Source organism: Moschus berezovskii, chromosome 27 (genome assembly GCF_049115385.1).
Source record: "Moschus berezovskii isolate FMDL1 chromosome 27, NW_MosBer_1.0, whole genome shotgun sequence".
In the NCBI taxonomy this organism is placed as follows: Eukaryota; Metazoa; Chordata; class Mammalia; order Artiodactyla; family Moschidae; genus Moschus; species Moschus berezovskii.
Genome location: NC_142486.1, coordinates 17,147,027 through 17,168,349, shown reverse-complemented (window position 1 = coordinate 17,168,349; position 21,323 = coordinate 17,147,027). Strand labels below are relative to the sequence as shown.

The 21,323-nt window shown below is 54.3% G+C and overlaps 1 protein-coding gene across 1 annotated transcript in view; it reads right to left on the bottom strand.

Moving 5' to 3' along the window:
• Positions 1–21,323, bottom strand: part of GTF3C1 (general transcription factor IIIC subunit 1) — a 78,388-nt gene that overhangs the window by 13,142 nt on the left and 43,923 nt on the right. The window contains exons 13-28 of the mRNA XM_055409732.2: positions 21,059–21,162; positions 19,810–19,994; positions 17,591–17,818; positions 17,202–17,347; positions 15,795–15,892; positions 15,210–15,306; positions 14,922–15,099; positions 11,555–11,696; positions 11,013–11,148; positions 10,263–10,344; positions 9,945–10,133; positions 8,059–8,213; positions 6,189–6,331; positions 4,389–4,470; positions 2,094–2,206; positions 214–276 (exon numbers count right to left, since the gene is read on the bottom strand). Coding sequence (XP_055265707.2) covers positions 214–276; positions 2,094–2,206; positions 4,389–4,470; positions 6,189–6,331; positions 8,059–8,213; positions 9,945–10,133; positions 10,263–10,344; positions 11,013–11,148; positions 11,555–11,696; positions 14,922–15,099; positions 15,210–15,306; positions 15,795–15,892; positions 17,202–17,347; positions 17,591–17,818; positions 19,810–19,994; positions 21,059–21,162 — 2,141 coding nt within the window. The remainder of the gene's footprint in view (positions 1–213; positions 277–2,093; positions 2,207–4,388; positions 4,471–6,188; positions 6,332–8,058; positions 8,214–9,944; positions 10,134–10,262; positions 10,345–11,012; positions 11,149–11,554; positions 11,697–14,921; positions 15,100–15,209; positions 15,307–15,794; positions 15,893–17,201; positions 17,348–17,590; positions 17,819–19,809; positions 19,995–21,058; positions 21,163–21,323) is intronic.

Here is a 21,323-nt window from a genome sequence, read left to right as displayed (position 1 = left end):
TCATAGTCGTGTCCAACTCTGCGACCCCATGGACTACAGCCCACCAGGCTCCTCTGTCCATGGGATTTCCCAGGCAAGGATACTGGAGTGGGCCGTCATTCCCTTCTCCAGGGGGTCTTCCCAATCCAGGGATCAAACCGGAGTCTCCTGCATCGGCAGGCAGATTCTTTACCACTGAGCCACCTGGAAAGCTTTGGGCCTGTCAGTACTTGCCTCTTAAGTTCATCCTCTTTCATGACTTGATCTTTTTTGTCTCCAATCACCAAAACTCGGTATCTGCGTAGGAAACAGAAGAAGCTCTTGTCAAGGGAACCCAGCCGACCTTCCTGAGCCAAGGTGATGCGCCAGTGAGATGGCTACTGATCGGCTAAATGTTGGAAAAATATAATTGTTAAACTCCCTAAACTTCAAACTCATACATGTAAATTAAAATAAGAAAACACCCAATGAGTGAGCCTGTTGTTCTGCCCAGTGAATGAGTGTGTTGTAAGAATGAGGGTCGGGGAAATGAGGAATGCTCCATCACTGACCATCTTGAGCCAACAGGAGTTACGTTAACTTGCAGACAGTGACTGTCTAGGGAGGAGGAAGACAGCTGTGGGCTCATCAAGATGAACATGCACAGAAAGGAGACTGGGAGAAAATAACCCCCCGGGAAGGAGCTGTACTAGGCGGCCGTGTTACACGTTATCTCCCCACCTATTTTTCTGACCTCTGTGCAATTTTTAAACTAAAAAAAATATTTTTGGGTCACACCATGTGGCACGTGGCATCTAAATTCCCCGATTGAACCTGCGCCCCCTGCATTGGAAGCGTGGAGCCTCAACTACTGGGCTGCCAGGGAAGTCCCCCTGAGATCCATGTAATAATGTTTTACTGTGTTTGGACCAAGCACATAAATATAAAAATAAATCACAGAACTCTATGAAAAAAACCATGGCCATTTATTTGGTTTCGACAACACTAAAGTCAAAATTCATCTTGGCAATAGTAAATTCTTCCTAAAATTTAGCAGTAAGACAAAACACCTTTTCAGAGGAATGTAAACTGGTTTTAGTCAAACGAGAAAATATTTGGGACCATTTTTCTCTTTTACTTTGCTGCCAGAATGCTCAAGATCAAATCGAGTGGTCAGCTGTTACAGCTGGAACTTTTTTCTTCCCTCTAGATGGGTCATGAACTCACCTTTACAAATCTTTGTCTTCTTTAATAACTAAAAGTTGGCCCATGCGTTTATTAAAAAGATGTGGGGATAGAAATTACAGGTAGATAAATAGGCTGCCTGAAACACCTTCATGACTGAAGAGAAACCACCAGACTGAAGAGTTCGGGGTAAGAGTTTGCAGCAAAAGCAAAATCTATAAGCGCCTACAGAGCGCTCCTTGGCCCTGGCACACAGTGGGCACGACACGAACTACTTGCTGGGTGAATGACAGGATGAGACCCCCAGCTGAAACACAGAGGGCTGGCTGCAGAGGTACCACACAGCTCACGGTGGGACCGGACAGATGGACGTCGTCTCCAGAGGAAGAAATTTGGAAATACAGTGGCCACAGGGACTCTGCTGATGAGGATGGTGAAGAGACGGGATTCACATTTGGATGAGGCAGCAGATACAGGCCTGGTTCAACAGCGCTCAAGATTTTAAAACTGCACAGGTTCTGGGAAGCTCAAGTGTGTTTCTCTCCAGGTGCCCAGGGGTGGAGCTGGAAAGAGCAGAGGCTCTGGGGTCAGAACCACCTAAGTTCAAATCCTAGCCTGGGATCCCTAGCACCGTGACCTTGGAAAGCTTCATACATCTCAAGGTTTCCTTGTGTATAAAATAAGCAATCTTAACAAAAGCACTCCAATATCTGAGCAAGCCTGAAATGAGTCAGAGCAGGGCCGCCCTGGAATGGAAGGGAGCACCCCGTGGGGTGTAGGGGTGGGCAGTGTCTCCCCACTTTCAAGGCCCCCGGAGAGGAGACGTGCAGAGTCAGAGGGGCACAGGGCTCGCTGCCGGGTCAGGGGAGCGGCTGGTGGGGACACACCTGTCGCTGGTGACACACCCTCTTGCCCCGAGATCACACAGAACCTTCCTGGAGGAACCTTACCTGGCAAACAGCTCCTCCAGTGTGTCTGGGATCTCAAGGTTTGGATTCTTTAGGGCTGAACTGAACTTCTCTCTAAGCTTCGCCACAAATTCTTTAAACTCGCTGGCACAAACCTGTCGACGTGAGAGAAGAAGACCTTAAGCCCTTTCTCTCCTTGAAGGGAGGTTTCACTAAGACACACTGAGGAAAATCCTGGAGCAGCGCCCGGGGCAGCGTGCCCCAGAAACCCAGACAGAAACGCTGTCTCTTGTGCCCTCCTGTTTTCCCAGCCCCCGAGACCACAGGAAGGTGCCAGGTGCTCACCACTCTGGAGATGGCGAGCCTTACACCAGCACCGCCAGTGCTTGTCCCCAGGCCTGAAACACATCCCAAGCAGCAGGCCTGCGTCCCCTCACCACCTTCCTCTTGCCTGACTCACCTGTGCATGTTGGCCTCCACCCCCACTCAACTGTGAGCCCCATACCAGGCCCTCTTCCTCCGGACCCACCCCACATCCATCCAAGACCAGACCCGGATCACAGCGTGGTCCCTCACTGCCTCGCCACCCCAGGCTCGTGCCTCCCAACTCCTCCTCCACAGTGTGGCCGGCAAGCCCACCCTGTGACCCTGCCAGCCGGCGTCCAGGGCTACAGGACAGGTTCGTGCTCCTTCCTGATGCCTCTCGCTGCGGCCCTCCTTTGGGGCACCTCGGCCCTCTTCCTTCGCCGCCTTTCCTCGGCTGGTCCCTCGTCTCTACGTCCTGGGCTCAGTGGAGACACGCCCGAAAGGCCCTGTGTGATAATGGACGGTCGCCTACTTCCTTCATCCCGTTCTTCCCCAGCGGTGGGGCCAGCCCCAGCATGGCATGGGCAGGCAGCCTCTCCAGCCCCACGGGTGAGTCAGGACAGATCTGGAAACAGCTGGCCCCTCCTCCCTTGACATAATGGCCCTCTCCCCACTTCCTCCTGCCTTGGGATTCTGTTGTGAGATGTCAGCTTCAGCAGCTACCTGGCAGCCATGAGATGACCAGCGTGAAGATGCAAAGCTGGCCCCCGGGGATGGGGACTGAGTGGCAGAATGAACCTGCGCGGCAGAATGAACCTGCGCCTGTGTGGGACAGCCTGCTCCCGGGCTGCTTAGCACATGGGGGTAAACAAGCCTTAGGGCAGTGGCAGGTTTTATTCCGTCACTTGCATCAGTCAGTTCAGTTCAGTTCAGTTGCTCAGTCATGTCCGACTCTTTGCGACCCCATGAACTGCAGCACGCCAGGCCTCCCTGTCCATCACCAACTCCCGGAGTTTACCCAGACTCATATCCACTGAGTCAGAGATGCCACCCAACCATCTCATCCTCTGTTGTCCCCTTCTCCTCCCGCCCTCAATCTATCCCAGCATCAGAGTCTTTTCAAATAAGTCAGCTCTTCGCATCAGGTGGCCAAAGTATTGGAGTTTCAGCTTCAGCATCAGTCCTTTCAGTGAACACCAGGACTGACCTCCTCTAGGATGGACTGGCTGGATCTCCTTGCAGTCCAAGGGACTCTCAAGAGTCTTCTCCAGCACCACAGTTCAAAAGCATCAATTCTTCGGTGATCAGCTTTCTTCATACCCATACATGACCACGGGAAAAACCATAGCCTTGACTAGACGGACCTTTGTTGGCAAAGTAACGTCTCTGCTTTTTAATATGCTGTCCAGGCTGCATCAGAAGCTCTCCTAACTCTCCCCCTGTGACCTCAGCTGCCTGTGTTCTCCTCTTGCAGGGTGGCTGCACTGTCCTGCGCGGTCCACTTACTTCTCTGCCCGACTCACTGGCCTCGGCTGGTGCCAAGGCTGGACACACACACACAGCAGAGTCCAGTGCTGGCTCAACCAATGAGGGGTAAGCAGACTGTGAGCCACACGGCAGAGGAGTCTGAGTCTGGAAACACAGCTTCCTTCCTGGTCAGTCCCTGTCCCAGCCCTGCCCACAGAAAACTCAGAAAGAAAACTCATGGCCTATCCGTGAGCGTTCCGGAAGTCTAGCTGTTTGTCACTTCTGAAGAGCTGCCCTACTTTCTTAACAAAATAGACCCAAGGCACAGCAGCGTTGCCAAGAGGCAAGCCAAATTCTAATCGTCTTTAAAAAACTGATGCTGGAGCCAGATCAAGAGTTTCACAGCCAAAAACCTGGCAAGTCAATTTCCCAGACGAGCACGGGAAAAGCCCAGGTCTGCAAGGCCGGCAGAGGCCCCATGGGACCCAGAGGACCCTCTGGGTCTGGAAACCTAGAAACCCCTGTCTCAGGGCAGGCTGCGCCCAGCCACCGCACAGCACTCACCTTTGGGTTTCCGTAGTCACCTTTCCGACTCAGGAACTCCCCGACAAGCGCCTTATCCTGGTACACCTCGGCGAGGCAGACCCTGCAGGAAAACGGACCACAGGGAAGTCTGAGCACTGCAACCACACCCACGTTCAGAACCACCGAAGATTTCTAACACCGCTGGCGTCGGCTAGTCATGAAGTGAGACCGGCCTGTGTGCCTGCTGGGTGATCACAGCTTTTGAAAATGAAGGATTTGGGGTCAGCCTGTTACTGCTTACACTTCACACCTCGGCCTCTCCAAGCTCCGACCCTCCTGCTGCTCACAGGGGTTTGGCAGGACCCTGGGAGAGATCTGTGTGGAGCATATCATAAACTTAAAAACAGGCCCCAGGGGTTGGTATTAAGAGCTCCAGGCTCCTCCATCACCCTGTGTCCACCACACACATCTTCACGTCTCCATGGTGACCGGACAGCCTGACCTGCCCACCAGCAAACAGAGGGAAAGACAACCAGTGTTTGCAGAGTCCCTGAGAGCTGGGCACTTCTGACCCTCATAAGGAGCTTGCAAGGCAGAGGCTGTCATTCCATTTCACGGCTTGGTGAGCTGTAGGGACCCCTGGCCCAGGGGTCACACAGAGGCCAAGGGCCAGGTGGAACAGTCTGTGGTCACTATTAGTATCGCCCTGCTCACAGGTGGGGAAACAGCCTCTGAGGGGATAAGCACCCCGTCCCGGGGTCCACGGCTCTGGACTGCAGTGCTGACGGAGACTCAGGCCTCCAAGCTCTGCAAATCCTCTCGTCCCCCCACCCGGGCTACTGCAGGACAAGAGGAAGAGCGTCAGGCGGGGGCCGGGAAGCCCAAGTCCCAGACCTCACTCACTGCAGCTCTCCGTCACCCGGCAAGCTCCCATCCTCTCTATGGGCCTGTTTCCACTTTGGGAAAAAAAGAGGACTTTGGACCAAGGGATCACAGCCCTTTCTGATAGAACATTTTAACAGCATTCCATGCACCAGGCAAGAGGCTTCACACAGGAAGGCCCCCTGGTGTGTCTAATCCAGTGGTTCACTCCAGGAGCAATCTGGGCCCCATGGGAGATGTGTGAAGACACTTTTTGTTGTCACAGTTTGGGAGGGGGGTTGCTACTAGTGCCTAGTGGGTGGAGACACGGATGCTGTTAAACATCCCACAGAGCACAGGATGCCCCACAACAAATGATCTGGCCCTACGTGTCAGCAGTGCTGAGACCCAGAAGCCCAGAAGAGCTCAATCTCCTCCACGATCAGGGCTGGGTGCCTTCCCTCCAAGCTGGCTGACTGCACATAGCCCAGGGCCTGGGATCAACCTGGAGCCAAGCTCTCTCACTGACCCACGGCACGAGTGCCTTCCCTCCAAGCTGGCTGACTGCACACAGCCCAGGGCTTGGGATCAACCTGGAGCTAAGCTCTCTCATGGACCCATGGCACGAGCATCAGCTGGTGGAAGCAGTTTTTCCCAACCCTGCTCAGGTCCCCTCCTGGCCCCGCCCTCCTGCTGGCCGCAACTCCGGAGAACAGCTCTGGCTTCACAAGGCATCCTGAAATCTAAACAACACCTTACGCGTGCGAGTGCCCGGAATCACACCCGGCCCCCCGGATCAAGGACCACTTCACGAACAGCCTCCAAAACACATCTGATGTGCTTCTGGCAGACTCAGACTTTATCCACCTGGATTCTACAGCCAACTTGTAAGCAGATGGGATGAAAAAGAGGAAAGAACAAGCGAGAAGCCCAGGGACACCCTCGACAGGGAGTTCCGAAAGTTCAAAGGTGGCTTACTTGTAGTTTAGATAGGCTTGTGGGTTTTTGATTATGTAGCGAGCTCTTCGTCCGACCGACAGGGAGGTTTTATCCAGAGACTCTTCCAAGGTCGAGTGCAGGATGTCCCGCACAACCTGCCAGGGGACGAACGGGCCCTTCACCTGGATCAGACACAAGCCGAGACGGAAGGTCAGTGTCCTTGGAGCCCACGGCACGGGTCACTAGTGTGAGGGAGGGGGAGTCGGCCCATGCAGCCTCTTCCCTCAGCAGATACACAAAACTTGGCCACAGTTACTGGGCACTGACCACAGGCCTGGCCCCGAGTCGGGGCTGGGAAGAGAGGAGTAAGACAAACCCTCAACATCCAGTGGGAAGTGTCTCTTGGGGACTAAGAGAGGTGCCTGGAGGGTGCTGGGTAATACTGACTGGAAGGCAATGTTAGGGGAGGTCAGGAGGTTTGTGACACGGTTTGTGGAGGGTTGTGCACAGAAACGCTGTGTGTGGCGCTGCAGTCACACTGATGGAAACAGAACGCGCCGAGTCCCGGGCTCAGGGCCCCTCTCAGGGAACACATGTAGGACGGCAGAGCCCAGGCGAAGAAGGGGCGTGATGACAAGGTTTTATTCTTAGTGAATGAGCATGAGGGGGCCGGGGAGTCTGGTGTGAGCTGAGGTGAGTGGAGGGTCTGTGCAGGCCTCTCCCATCATCACTGTGATGAGACAAGGGCCAGGCATGAGGGACAGCAGCACGCCTTCAGGTTCCTCCTGGCAGAAGGGGCCGGGATGGAATTTAGGAACGCACAGAGGGGTAAGAAAATGATCAAGCAAAGGGATTTAATGAGCTTAAATTAAAGGCAGAGAGCAACCGAGACATACGGCCTCTGGGTGGGTTTCTCTTGGCCGGAATGGCAGGACAGTGAACACGGACGATGCTGTGCAGCTGCCTCACCCTCTCTGCCTGGTGGTGCTACTACCTGCAGGGGCCCCGGACGGGATGCTGGCGGAGCCCACGCTCCCGGGGGCTTCTATAGACCAGCCTCATGGGATACTGGCCTTGGTGTGGCTGGAAGGTGGGGTGTGAACTCGGGCATGAACCTGGGGTCACAGCTACACAAACAAGTAAGAAGTCTCTCTGCCTCTAGAAGCAGCCACTCCGGTGGACCAAGAGGGGCCAGAAGCCAGAGGAGCAGCGTGACATGTACGCGTCCAAGGGGCAGAGCGAGAGCGGAGTGACCATTTCCTTTCGGCAGGATCAACGGTGCCTTTCCAGAGATGATAAGCAAGCAGTAACTGAAAGATATACAGGACTGTTCCAGGCAGATGAGGGCAGGAGGCGGGGAGCAGGGAAGGGACAGAATCCCGGGGAAGAAGCAGCGAGTGCAGCTCTCGCTGTGTGGCAGCGTTCGTTGCTGCTGTTCACTAAGTCACGTCCGACTCTTTGCGACCCCAGGGACTGTAGCCCGCCAGGCTCCTCCGTCCATGGGATTTCCCAGGCAAGAGTCCTGGAGTGGGTTGCCATTTCCTTCTCCAGGGGATCTTCCCAACCCAGAGAGCAAACCCGCGTCTCCTGCACTGGCAGGAGGATTCTTTATCATCTGAGCTACCAGGGAAGCCCGAGCTGCGTGGTGTGCAGCCAGTCAAAGACACGGATGTGTGAGCTGCAGGCTGGAAGGAGAGGCGCGAAGGTGCGCGCGGGCTTCACTGGGAGGATTCTGGGAGATGCTTCTCCCATGGGCCGAGTGGAGTAGATGGGATGAGAGGTTCCAGGGCCACGCTCCTCCCTGTGTGGGTCAGAAGCGAAAGAGCCTCCCAGACGAGAGGGACTCATAATCAGCGGGCCGGAAGCTGGGGTGAGGTGGGGAGAGGTGAGTGGGAGGGGGGAGGCGCACCTTGGTGTTGAGGACGTTGCTGGCGATCCGGCAGAGCATGAGCAGCCCGTCCTCCTGCAGTGACCAGGTGACCCGCAGCCGCGTCATCCTCTGCAGGGCACTCTGGTCCGCCTCGTCATGGTAACGCCTTTTGTTCTTGTCTTCTGGGAGCTCTTCTAAGGTGGGGATAGCAGAGGGGGCTTTGAACAACTGTTTGAGAGCTGTCATTCCAGAGAGCGGAAGGGTGCCTACCCAGTGGGTGCGCCTGGATCAAGGTGTCTGTTATCAGCATCTCATCGAGTGGGGAGTCATGTCAGCTAGCCACAAAAGACTCAGCCCAACGGGACAGATTTTTTTTTTTAACCCCTTTCATCATTTCTCTCTGGTCAGATTTCATGGTGACAGGCTGGGCAGCCTGATGCAGCCAGTCATCTGCCTGTCTCCAATCTCTCCCTTGGAGGCACTGAGCCCTCTGAAGGAACCTGCTTGGGGCATGGTCTCCAGATAAGTGGGACCCCACCATTCCCTGTTCTGCGACCTCAGAGATGCTGTGAACACTCTGGTGCAGCAGGGGGACACCAAGGCCCACCGTCCAGTGCTAAATAACTTCAGGACTGGCTGAGATGGGTATAAACACCTAGTGCAGTGCCTGGTGCAAAGGAGCTACTATCTAAGTAATAACAATCACAAACATTATGGAATATTTTACTGGGTGCCAAACACTGGCTTAAGCTTTTTACATATATTCACTTACAATTAAAACACTACTTGGCAACAACGCCAGGGGAAGGATACAACTATTATCCCCATTTGGCAGGTGAGGAATCTGAAATGCACAGAGATCCAGCACCTTGCCTGAAGTCAAAAATCCTAGGAAGCAGCAGTTAGGATGGGAACCCCGAGCTCTAAAACCACTGGGTTTCCCCAGGCTCTACCCTCCGCTCCCCGCCCTGCTGGGAAACACTGGCAGGAGTTCCAAAGGCAGATGCCATATGCTACCGCCAATTCTAAAAGGCCGTTTGCTTAGTGAGCGTATTTCAAACGAGCGCAGGAGAAAAGTGGGCAAGATCATTTGCATTCAAAGCAACACCACCATCAGATTTTGCTTTGCAGTGAATTCAGGTCTTTTCGAGCCAATTTGATCTTACACATATCTGGACAGGCTAAACGGAGGGGGCCGTTTCAGCTGACGCGAGGCTATTTGTTATGAGCACCAGCTGAGGAAATCACTAAAAATGGGTTCCTGTTAAAAGCACTCTGCTCTCAGCTGAAACAGCTAAAGCTATCAGATCGTTGTTAAAACGCTCGGTCCACTGAAGTGACATAAAAGTGGCTGAAAACCTGGACACTGGTCTCCTCGCTACCCTCCTTCACTGTAACTGATGCCCGAATCAAGAATTCAAAACGGGAATCGAACAGGCACGGTGCACTAGGGGTTCACAAGATCCAGAGAGATCCTGCAGGCTTAAACGACTCCCACGTTCCCTCTGATTTAAAAATACAACTTGAAACTTTGCCCTGAGCGCAAATGACGATGTTAAAAGGTGAACCAAGAGAATAATAGGATTTGAACCGGCTGTGATGAGGACCTGGCTAAGGATTTTTGCCAAGGTTTTTTTTCCCAGTTGAGATGAAATTAGAAATGTGAACAGAGGGAGTCACTAACTGAAATGGCTCTATATACTACCGTGACAGAGAAAGCGGGGGGGTTGTGTAGAAAGTTCAAGGCCCTCTCGGCCAACAGGCTGGGCTTAGAAAACAAAACAACCAGAGTTAGCGCTGCAAGCGGAGGGAGTGAACTGGAGTCTGAGGGCAGCTCTCAGGCCCAGCTACGGGGAGGCTGCTGTTCATTCCCTGCCGGACCGGGCAAAGGCGAGCCTCACAAACACAAATGACCATCACCAAACCTTTCTTCTTCCTCTTGATCTTCTTCCCTGGGTCCTTCTTCAGCCGTTTGCGCTTCTGGCTCTTCCCTCCCTTCACTTTCTGGTTCCGCTCCAGCGTGGGCTCCCGCTCCACCTCGACATGCTCGTCTCTGTCGGCACAGAGCCCTGATCCGGCTCGAGCGTCGCCCCAGACTGTCAACCTGCCATTGCCTGGAAATAAGCACAGGAGCGCGGCATTGCAGAAGGCCCCCGCAAAGGCTGGAACAAGGCGCGGCGCAGGGGTCCCACCGGCCCAAGCCGGCCCCGTGCCGGTTTCTGCCGAGCTCCTGGCCCACGTACCTCCAGCTCCAAGAGGCATTGGGCGCTTGGACAGAAACGTCTGCAGCCTCATCGTGAGCCCGTTCTCTGAGGCGGTGGTCTCCTGAAAAACAAGGATGGCACTGATGAAGTATGAGCTTCCCTGGGCACCCAGGAACCCAGTGCAGCCGCAGTGCTGAGTGTTGAGTCCCCGATGACCGCCACCTTCCTATGGCACAGCCCCCCGTCTCGTGAGACCGCTTAGACTTTCCTTTCTTTCCTTTTAAGAGGAATAGTTGTCCTCATTGAAGAATAAATGAGCATCCATGGGGGGGAAGAAAAAATAAAGTCAGGTAGATATTTACAAAGTCCAGGTGTACCTTTAGTACTGACGGATGCAATTACTTGTGTCTCTGGTCAATTTTGGTTTGGCCAATTCAAAAACTGTGAGCTGGGACTGTCCTGGTGGTTTAGCGGTTAACAATCCACCGGCCAATGCAGGGGACCCGGGTTCAATGGACCGGGAAGATCCCACATGCCGTGGGTCCACTAAGCCTGTGCGCCCCAACTACTGAAGCCCGAGCGCCCTGGAGCCTGTGCCCCACAACGAAGATCAGCCCCCTCTCGCCACAACTAGAGAAAGCCCGCACACAGCAACCAAGACACGGGGCACCCAAAAACAGAAACGAAGTAAGTAAATCTTAAAAACAAAACCTGCGAGCCAGGGAAGGGAGAGGCGGGTGAGCAGCGATGGCGGGGCGGGGGTGTGACGGTCCCGGGACGGACGCCCACCTTTGTGGCCTTGTCCATGATGTAGCTGGTCCAGATCCAGTTGCGCTTCAGGTGTGCATAGAAGCTGGAGTCGAGCCCCGCGGCTCCCAGGCCGTCTCCGGGGATGATGCCTTCATCCACGACCTCGCGGCTGCCCCTGGGAGTCGGGAAATAAACAGACACCGAGCCTCCTTGGCAACTGAGAAGACAGCCTGTGGAGTGGGTGGGGGCATGTACTGCAACTGCTACCTTCCCACAAAGACACCTGATAGGGAGCCACAAAGAATTTGCCCAAAACCCAGATTTTTATGTAAAAATCCCAGTTTTTGAACTTCAGCAACTGGTTCTTTTTAGTTTCTGACAATGGGGGGGCGGGGCTAGCTGCCTCACGGCTGGGGCAAGAGTGAGCCACGGCCACCGACTTGCAGCCCCCACACCAGGGACTCAGGCCTCCGGGCCTGACAGGGAGCCTGACTGGTGGGGGGGCGGCCCACGGCCTGCAGGACGAGGCCCCCGCGGCTCTGCACTCAGGGGCGGCACGGCGGGGACGGGGTGGGACGCACATGGTGTACTCCATCATGGCACACTTGCGCTCCAGCGTGTGCTTGTCCATGGCGTTCTCCTGCTCCTTCTGCATTCTGCCCTCCTCATCGCTGCCCTGGTCCGGGCCGCTGCTCTTCCGGGCACGCGGGCAGCGCACCACGCCTAGGAAAGAGACACGAGCCCCGCTGATGACACCTTTCCGCCAAGGTCTGCTGCTGGGTGGCGAGAGGAGTGGATTCCCTTTCTGGAACTAGGATCCCCACTAGGGGAGAGGGGCTGAAACCGGTGGACCTCTGCACAGAACGTCTTACATCATCATGTTGTGGGGGAGCAGAAGGAAGAGTTAAGGGTGGTGGGTGAACCGGAGAAAGGAGACTGCACACAGCCTGGATTCTATGAAGGCGGGAAGGCGAGCAGGCAGCCAGAGAAACCCCGGGCCTTCCTTCTTCCTGGAGGAGGCCCCAGGGAGCCACATGACACAGGCCCGGGCCCACCCAGGGGCTCAGTGGTAAAGAACCTGCCTGGAGTGCATGAAACACGAGCTTGATCCCTGGGTTGGGAAGACAACCTGGAGGAGGAAATGGTAACCCATTCCAGTAAAGTATCCTCGGCTTGAAGAATCCCATGGACAGAGGAGCCTGGCGGGCTACAGCCCCTGGGGTTGCAAAGTGTGGGAACACGACTAAGCAACTAAACAACAACAGACAAGACCACACAGCTCTGAGGTAGGCTCACGGTCTCTTCACCAGGATCCCTGAGTGCCCTCTGCAGAGGGGCATTTGCCGAGAGGAGAAATTAAGCAACCTGCACTTCTTGCAAAGCAATGTGAAACATGATTAAAACCTTTGCTCGAGGGGCTTCCCCGGTGGTCCAATGGTTAAGAATCCACCTGCCAATACAGGGGACCTGGCTTTGATCCCTGGTCCAAGAAGATCCCATGTGCCGCGGGACAGCTAAGCCCGTGTGTCACAACTGCTGAGCCAGTGCTCCCCAATAAGAGAAGCCACTGCAACGAGAAGTCCACTCTCCACAACTAGAGAAAGCCCGTGCATAGCAATGAAGATCCAGCACAGCCATAAATAGCGAATTAATTAACTAAAAGAATTGCCTGAGTCAGGCCAGGGAAGGTTATGCTAATCTGCAGACTATCAAAGAGCCTCCTGCAACATGGTCAGCTGGAGACTTCAGCCTGGCTGGTGGCAAGGGGCAACAGAAAGAGCGCACGCCATGCACCTCTCAAACAGAGCTTCACGTGAAATGTCTGGTTCAGGCTTCCCCTCAGTTCCACAAGGCGGCGGTGGCATTCCCGGATTAGCAATGAAGAAACTGAGGCTCAGGCAGCTCCAAAGAGCTCACCCAGGGTCGTGCACCTGAATGGACTGTGAACCTAAAGGATGTTCTAAAGGATGAGGCCGCCAAGCTGCCTGCTGGAGACGCAGACTTAAGCCACCCCCAGGACTGCTGAGTCCAAGTCCCTGGACAGCGCCCAGTAACCTGCATTTCAACACGCTTCCCCAGAGCTGCCGGTGCACTCACGCTCTGGAAGCCCCACCCTGTAGGATGCCCACATCTCATTATATGATGCTTCCCCTCGGTCTGTGGGGCAGAACCCCCCTCGAACCCTGCAGATATTTGTTGACTGAAGGGAGAGTCAATGTCTGATTATCAAACTCAATAAGCCTCCCATATTTTGGCTCAAGGACACAAAAAGGAATGGAAATTCACCTGCTGTCAAGCCTGAAAGACTCTGGTGCAAATAACATACTGGTTCGCAAATTTTTATCTAGTATAAAATGCAGGGGAATTAGGGCACTTTAAAATCTGCAATGCTAAAAGCCTAGCTCATTGCTGCTGCCAGAGGAGTCTACAAAACACACTGTTTCTACCATTTGTCTGGACCCATTAAATGATGTATACAAGTGCTCGTTAGCCTCTTAGCATTAAACAGTTCTCCCCAAACCACAGGCTTTCCCGGTGGCTCAGCAGAAAAGAATCCGCCTGCCAATGTAGGAGGTTCAGGTTCAATCCCTTAGTCAGGAAGATCCCCTGGAGAAGGAAATGGTAACCCACTCCAGTATTCTTGCCTGTCAAACCCCATGGACAGAAGAGCCTGGCAGGCTACAGTCCATAGGGTTGCAAAAGAGTCAGACACGACTGAGCACACATCAACACATGTGGCTCCTGCTTTGCAAAAATCAAAGCGTAACCTTGATCTTCAGGCGCTGTGACAGGAGGAAGACAGAAGTTCTCTCCCAGGTGCAAATGGAATGCAGCATCCTTCTTCTCCTGGGAGAAGTGGAAAGACGGGTCCCAAGGAAAACTGGCTTAGAGGAAAGAGCACCAGACTGGCGGTTCTATCGCCTTCTCCAAACCCTCCATTCATTCTTATAAACATGTTCAGGATATCGCCTGTGTATCAGGCACTTTGAGACACGCTGGGGATGAATGCCAAATCTCAATGCTCAAGGGATTCCCGGAATGACATCAGATGACAGCAAAGATGCTGGAAAGGCTTTCTCGGAGAGAGAAGGCTTGAAGTAGGGGTGGCTATCTGCAAGGTGAGCAGAGGTCAGGATGTGCCAGACAGAGAAGACAGCGCCTGACACAAAGCCCACGTCACCCAAGCCACTGGGCAGTCTGGTCAGGTCCTCCTCCTCCAGACCTCCCCAGCTGTGCTCTGTCCTTCACGGTGACCAGACAACCCGTGTCACAGGACCCAGCCAGACTCCCTGCCCCTGCTCTGGTGCCTCTCAGTCTATGGCCCACACAGCAGCCAGTGCAGCTTTGAAAGACATGAGATCTTGACTTACAACCACCAACGGATTCTCGCTACTCCGAGAATAAAGCCAAAGTCTCCTGCAAGTTTGGAAGTTTGCAAGTTCTTCTGCAAGTGTCCTGCAAGCCCCCCTGAGTCTGACTCCTGCCTGCTTCTCCATCCCAGTGGCCACTCTCCCTCCACATATACTGGCCAATTCTGCTTCTCAGCTCTGGTTGTGCTGGCTCGGCCTCATCCTTTAGAACTCAGCTCAAACTTTCCTGCTCAGAAAGGCTGCTCCTCATGAGCCCAGGAAAATACCCTCGATCTGACACCCAGTGCATTTCCTCCCACTGCTGTGTGAAGTGTGTACAGGAAAGCACACACAAGGTGGTCAGTAAATACCTACTCAACGAGCCAGGGAATGAAGACACAAGTAGAGCTGCGTGGGCTCAATGGGGTGGGGGCTGGGGGCCCTCCCAGGTTAAGATCTACCACATTCCTTTCTAAGGGAGCTTCCAGGATCCTCCAGGCCTCCGGGGGACCGTCTGAAAACCAGCAGGCAGTTTCTTTCCAGCTCTAACCCAACAGGAAGGAGGGAACACAGGGAGTCCCATAAAGATGGCTGGTACCTAGCGGGGTGTTGAGGCAGACGCACTGCAGGTCGAACCAGTAGTTCTCCACGTCCTGCATTGAGTTCAGGACGTATGAACGCCTCTCGAAGGGCCGGCTGCTGCGGGCCACGTTGTAATGCGGGTCGCAGGTCGTGGTGTCCACGATGCCCACGTTCTTCTTCAAGTAGACAAAGACCTACATGGGAGACAGCGGGTGGGGAGCGGGGAGCCTCAACCTCCGAGTCGGGTCAGTGTCTGGAAATGCTCGGGACCAACCACCTTCGACTGGGTGTGAAAGCCGTTTACCTGATCTTTATCCTGAAACTTCTCTGTGGGGCCGAACTGGAGCAGCCCCATGAAGCAGAGCCTCTGAAGGTTCTCCACCACCGAGAAAATGAAACGTCTGCAGGCAGAGGGCGGGTGCTCAGTTATTATTTGGGGGCCAGACGGGAGGGAGGGATGGGACGCGCTGCTTCTCCCCTCTGCTACCTGTGGGACCTCGAGGGTGGGCCTCGGGCCTGTAATGAACTGAGACCCAGGACCCCCGGCCTATCACCACCCAGGGCAGTGGGGCGCTGCTTCCACATGGAGGGGCTTGAGATCAAAAGTAACGAAAGGAAAACCCACTTCATGACCTACAGTCTTTATGAGCAGATTTTACTGTTAAAAGAACCTTGCGATCAAGGGCTAAAATGTCCCGGCCCACACTGCAGCATTTGCCTCTGTGCTTTACGTAGAAGGTCACAGAGTGGCTGAATTAATGACCTTGGGTCTCTGCAACCTGGAAAAAGCAGAAACCTTTCCTTTTCTGGGTCAACCGTTACTCAGAAGCCTAATTCAGCGGGGCCTGCCGGGACCCTCAGCTGCCCCAGGTCACTGCAGGGACCTCACCTCTTGTACAGAAGCTGCTGCCGGATAGACCTGGGGAGAAAGCGGATCAGCGTGTGCTTCTTCAGGGGGTCGCTCAGGAACTCCTCGAGGTGATCCACCTGAGGGGGGATTTGCAGGGCCCAGCTCACCCTCGAGGCCAGGGCGAGTTCCCAGAGTCGAGAGAAAACACGCAGCGCTATGCTCCGGGCTGAGGTCCCGCTGAACCGGGCCATCTGCCCCATGGGGACACGGACCCTCCTCCTCGTCCCTCCCAACTCCCACGTCGCTCTCTCAGCCCCGACACCCCTCCCCTCCCACCCTTCTGCCACACTGCGGGGGACTGAACACGTGGCCTCGCTCACTGCTGGCGGGCGTACGAAGTACTAAAACATTCCTGGGGGAGCAGGGGAGTATATTTATTCATATTTAAAAGAAACAAAGATGGGACTGCCCTGGTGGTCCAGGGGCTAAGATTCAGTGCTCCCAATGCAGGGGCCCAGGTTCGAGTCCTGGTCAGGGAACTAGATCCCACAACTAAGACACTGGGCAGCCAAATAAACAATTTTTTTTTTTTAAAGATAAAGGACGCTTACTGCCTTTAAAGCCATTGATTCTGCTTTTATGCTTACCCTTAGAGAAAACATTTTAGGAGCTACCCACAAACACACCTACTAAAAGGTATTCATCATTGTGTCATTCACAACACCAAGAAACTGGAACTTAAACACCCCAAAATGCAGTACTGGTTAAATAAATTGGGGTGTGTGCATAAAAGGAATACTATGGAGCGAGGTGGGAGGGGGGTTTGGGACAGGGGGACACATGTACACCATGGCTGATTCATGTCAACGTACGGCAAAAACCTCTACAATATTGTAAAGTAATTAGCCTTCAATTAAAATAAATTAATTTTTAAAGAGGAATACTATGAATTTACTTAATATCAAGTTACAATAATGGTGTGGAAAACACAATATATTGTTCAGTGGTAAGAAGAGATGATATAAGAGTAAACACAATATGATCTCAATTGTACATACAAACATGGCACAGGAAAAAAAGACTAGATGAAAACACATAGATAACACGAGCAGTGAAGTCTCTGAGTGATACAGTTACGGCATTTCTATGGTAATTTCTGTTCTCTCCTTTTTTCTGTATCTACCAAATTTGTAAAAACATTTTATTGCTGTACCATAACTGTCTAATGACTGATCTAGAAGGAACAAGTCTTTGAAATATTTCCCTTGATCCACCGTCCATCCAACCCCCACAGTCGACTCTGCCTGCCTGCCTGCCTATTTAATCCACCTATCCATCTATCTGGCCAGCCACCCGTCACCCAGCCAGCTACAGCCAAGCGCAGGTCCCCTGGTCTGGATGGAGCCGCAGCATCGGCCCCCGGCAGCAGCCTGGGAGTTGCCGTACCTTGTAGCTGACTTGCACGACCTGGGTGAAGATGGACAGCGGCAGGCACAGAAGCAGGTCGCTGACCAGGGCCCAGCCGAAGCCGAAGTCCTTGTGCACTGGGATCGGGGGGACGTAGCGCCTCCACGAGGCCTCGTCCACGAACACTAGGAGAAGACAGGGGTCACTCCCCAGACTCCCGGCCACGGGGCCGCCCTCTCCTCCCTGGCCCTGGTTCCCTCTCACCACAAACTTGGGCAAAACCCTCCCCGTCGGGCAGCAGGCCCAGAGGCTTAGGAGGGCTGGGTGATGTCTGTATAGTGATCGGGGCAGTTCAGATCATTAGGACGAGGCGCCGCCGTGACTCCCCGCTGGACCCTGCTGTGGCGTCCCGGCCCAGGGCATCTCACCGGTCTCCGTGGCGAGTTCCACTTCGCCCTCCCAGGTGTCCTTGGGTGCGCCATCGAAGGAGCCCTCCAGGTCGCTCCCGGAGGACGGGACTCCTGCCTTCCTTTCCGAGAAGCTCAGCTCCTCCACCGTGGTAGGGTGCCCATAGATCAGGTACCACAGAAACATGTGGATCACCCGCAGGCGAGGCATCTTGGGCAGAAACCCTAGAGAGCGCCCCAGCCCAGGAACTGGGACAAGAAGGAAGGAGGGTGGTGCGTGAAAACCCCAGGCTCCCTTCGGTTCACTTCGTTCAAAAACGACCGAGGGCCACTGGGTCCCAGGGGCCAGGGAGACAGCAAATGCTTCCATCCTCAGGGGACCTACTTTCCAGACAACAGACAACAACTAACTACCTAAGACGGTACACTGGACAGAAACAGCTGACGCAGAAAATAAAGCAAGGAAGGGAGAGGAGGGCGACACTTCTGCAGAGGCCTGGACGGTCTCCTGGGGAGAGACCTTAGGGGGCGGCCTGGAGTTGGTGAAGGACTGGGCCATGCAGACACCCGGGCACACACACCCCAGGGTGAATGCAATGTGCCTAGCTTTCTTTCCTGGCGGCTCTGCAGGTAAAGAACCCACTTGCCAATGCTGGAGGTTCAAGAGACGTGGGTTCGATTCCTGGGTCAAATCCCCTGGAGGAAGAAACGGCAACCCACTCCAGTATTCTTGCCTGGGAAATCCCATGGACAGAGGAGCCTGGTGGGCTACAGTCCATGGGTTCCCAGAGTCAGATACTACTGAGCACACACCCACACGCAGCATACTGGGGGAAAGGCCAGTAGGCCCGAGGGACGGGGCAGAGCAAGGAAGGAGGGGAGTGGGAGGTGAACTGCGGGGAGCAGAAGGGGAGCCTCCAGGACAGGCTCAAGGCTCACGGGGACTGCTGCTGCTGCTGCGGCTGCTAAGTCACTTCAGTCGTGTCCAACTCTGTGTGACCCCATAGACGGAAGCCCACCAGGCTCCCCCATCCCTGGGATTCTCCAGGCAAGAACACTGGAGTGGGTTGCCATTTCCTTCTCCAATGTGTGAAGGTGAAAAGTGAAAGTGAAGTCACTCAGTCATGTCACGGGGACTGCAAACACCCCAAAATCGGGTTCTTCTAAAGAGCCTATTTCTTTGACACCAAGTGCTCCCTGACTTGCCCCAGAGAGAAGAGACAGGAGAGAGACAAGGAAGATGTTGTGGGGAGGACCAGGGCCCACGGGCCCCTCCTCCAGCACCAGGCCTGGACCCTGTGAAGAGCCCTTGGCAAGCTCTTGGCCACCCAGGCGCGTGCGCTGCTCAGATGCAAGTCCTCGTGAGTTCCCCCTCCCCATCTGCACTTTCTAACTGTGAAGCCTCAAGAGGAAAGGCCGAGCCCATGTGTCTGGAGAGCTCAGCAAGCGAGGTCCCACCAATGACCCCTCCTGCTAGGCATCCCTGGCCACTGGGGCCCCCGCCAGGACATCTCTGCCCAAGGTATGTGCCTGTCACTGCTGCCCGCCTCCACCAACGTGCACGCTGTGACCAGCAACTGCACTGAAGCTCCGACTACGCAGGCCTGGCTGTGTGCACAGCCCAGCAAAAGCTGATGTCAGAGCAGCATGGTGTAGGGGTGAGGGGAGTTGTTCAGTCGCTCAGTCATGTCCCACTCTTTGCGACCCCATGGACTGGAGTCCACCAGGCTTCCCTGCCCATCACCGTCTCCCGGAGCTTGCTCAGACTCCTGTCCACTGAGTTGGTGACGACATCCAACCATCTCATCCTTGCTGACAGGAGGCAGCCCTGTTGGATACCTGCATCCTGGAAAACTGGAAAAACGCTCATACTCATCAGTGGCTGTAACTCCCAGAGGCTGTGAGGTCGGGAGAGGCAGAGATCTTCAGTGGTTTACAGAATGATCCAGCCCAAGGATACTCAGCAGAAGAAGTTTCACGTGTGTGTGTATGTGTTAGTCACTAAGTCGTGTCCAACTCTTTTAAGACTCTATGGACTGTAGCCTGGCAGGCTCCTCTGTCCATGGGATTCTCTAGGCAAGAACACTGGAGCGGGCAGCCACTCACTTCCCTGGGGGGTCTTTCTGACCCAGGAATTGAACCTAACATCTCCCGCATTGCATCCCATTCACCGTCTAAGCCACCAGGGAAGCCCCACCAAATGAAACCCAACTGGACCCTGACGAGGAGCGGCTTGTTACCTACGACAGGGTGGTAGTTTTTCAGCTGGGTTACACCCATTTTCTCATGGGTCTTTTTCACCCGTCCACCTTCTGGTTTCGAGGAGGCACTTGGCTGAGCATCTCCTGATCCACTCGGGCCCTCTTCTCCTTGACTTTCCTCTTCGGCTTCTTCCTGAGGCACGGGAGGCTGGGGCGCTTTCATCCTGAAGGTCACAGGTAAGATGTGACGACAGTACGTGAGAAAACCAAGGGCTGAGAAACGACAGGGTCTGTCCTCAAGAATTTCGCCCCGTGGAGTCAAATCAACTGCCCACAGGGGTTGGACAGGCTATCGTAAATGGACAAATTGTGTCAGGGCACTGGATGTGTGGGGGTGACCTGGAGAGTGTACCCCCACCTCCGGGGCAGCTGCTACCTTGTGAGTAAGGTGGCCTACTGTGCTGGGTCCTCTGACACTTTCATCCATGCCAGAAAACAGGAATGGGACACGAAATTAACCAGCAACTGATTCACAGCACCTGTGGCTGAGGCAAGGCTGGCCACACAAGCCAGCATCTGCGAGTCACATCCAGCCCTGTGCCTGCCCAGGCCACAACTCTAAATTAAACTCAACCGAGAACGTTCTCCCACCACACTTTCTCTCAGTTCATTAGGTGGCTTATGAACAGAAAGAGAGAAGACCTCAGAAAGGCAACTGGAATCCTTCTGAGCTAGGATGAAACTAGGCAAGTTTCACACGTCACAGGGCCTATGATTTGAAGCACTCTGTCCACACTCTATTAAAAAAGAATGAAGGATGTTAGGATTTTTTTTTTTTCTTAAAGAATCCAGGGACTTCCCTGGTGGTTCAGAGGTTAAGAATCTGCCTGCCAGTGCAGAGGACACAGGTCTGATCCCCGGTCTGGGAACTAAGATCCCACACACCTCAGGGCAACAAAGCCCCAGAGCTGATGCTCTGCAACAAGAGAAGCTGCTGCAACGAGAAGTCCACACACAGCAACTAGAGAGAAGCCCCTGCTGGCTGCACTAGAGAAAGCCTACGTGTCGCAACGAAGACCCAGTGCAGCCAAAATAAATAAACGATAATAAAAAAGAATCCCGAAATGGATCCTTTTTGAGGCCAGGGCATCATGAATCATAAACTCCAGACCAGTGAATTCACTGATTGCACACGACCATGAATAAAGGGCTTTTGTGGAAACGGCGCCAGGTTGGAATGCTGACCAGGGCAGCCTTACTGTGAATTTCCGTGAGAGCTGCCACTTGCCTGTTGGCTGTGCTTGAATTGGACATCCGGAAACGAACCTGCTCAATGGCACTTCTCACGAGAGGGTCGTTCTGGTCCATGGACGGGTGCACCACCAGGTCCACCTGCAGAGGGAGATGCAGGGGTCGGGGGGTTCCTGAAGGGGAGGGGAGGAGCCAGGGGTAGACTCAGTCCCACACCTCGGTTCCCTGGTGGATCCCTGGTCATACCTGCTGTCATTAACCTTTCCAAGTGGCGCTGATGGAACGAAGTGAGATGTTGATCA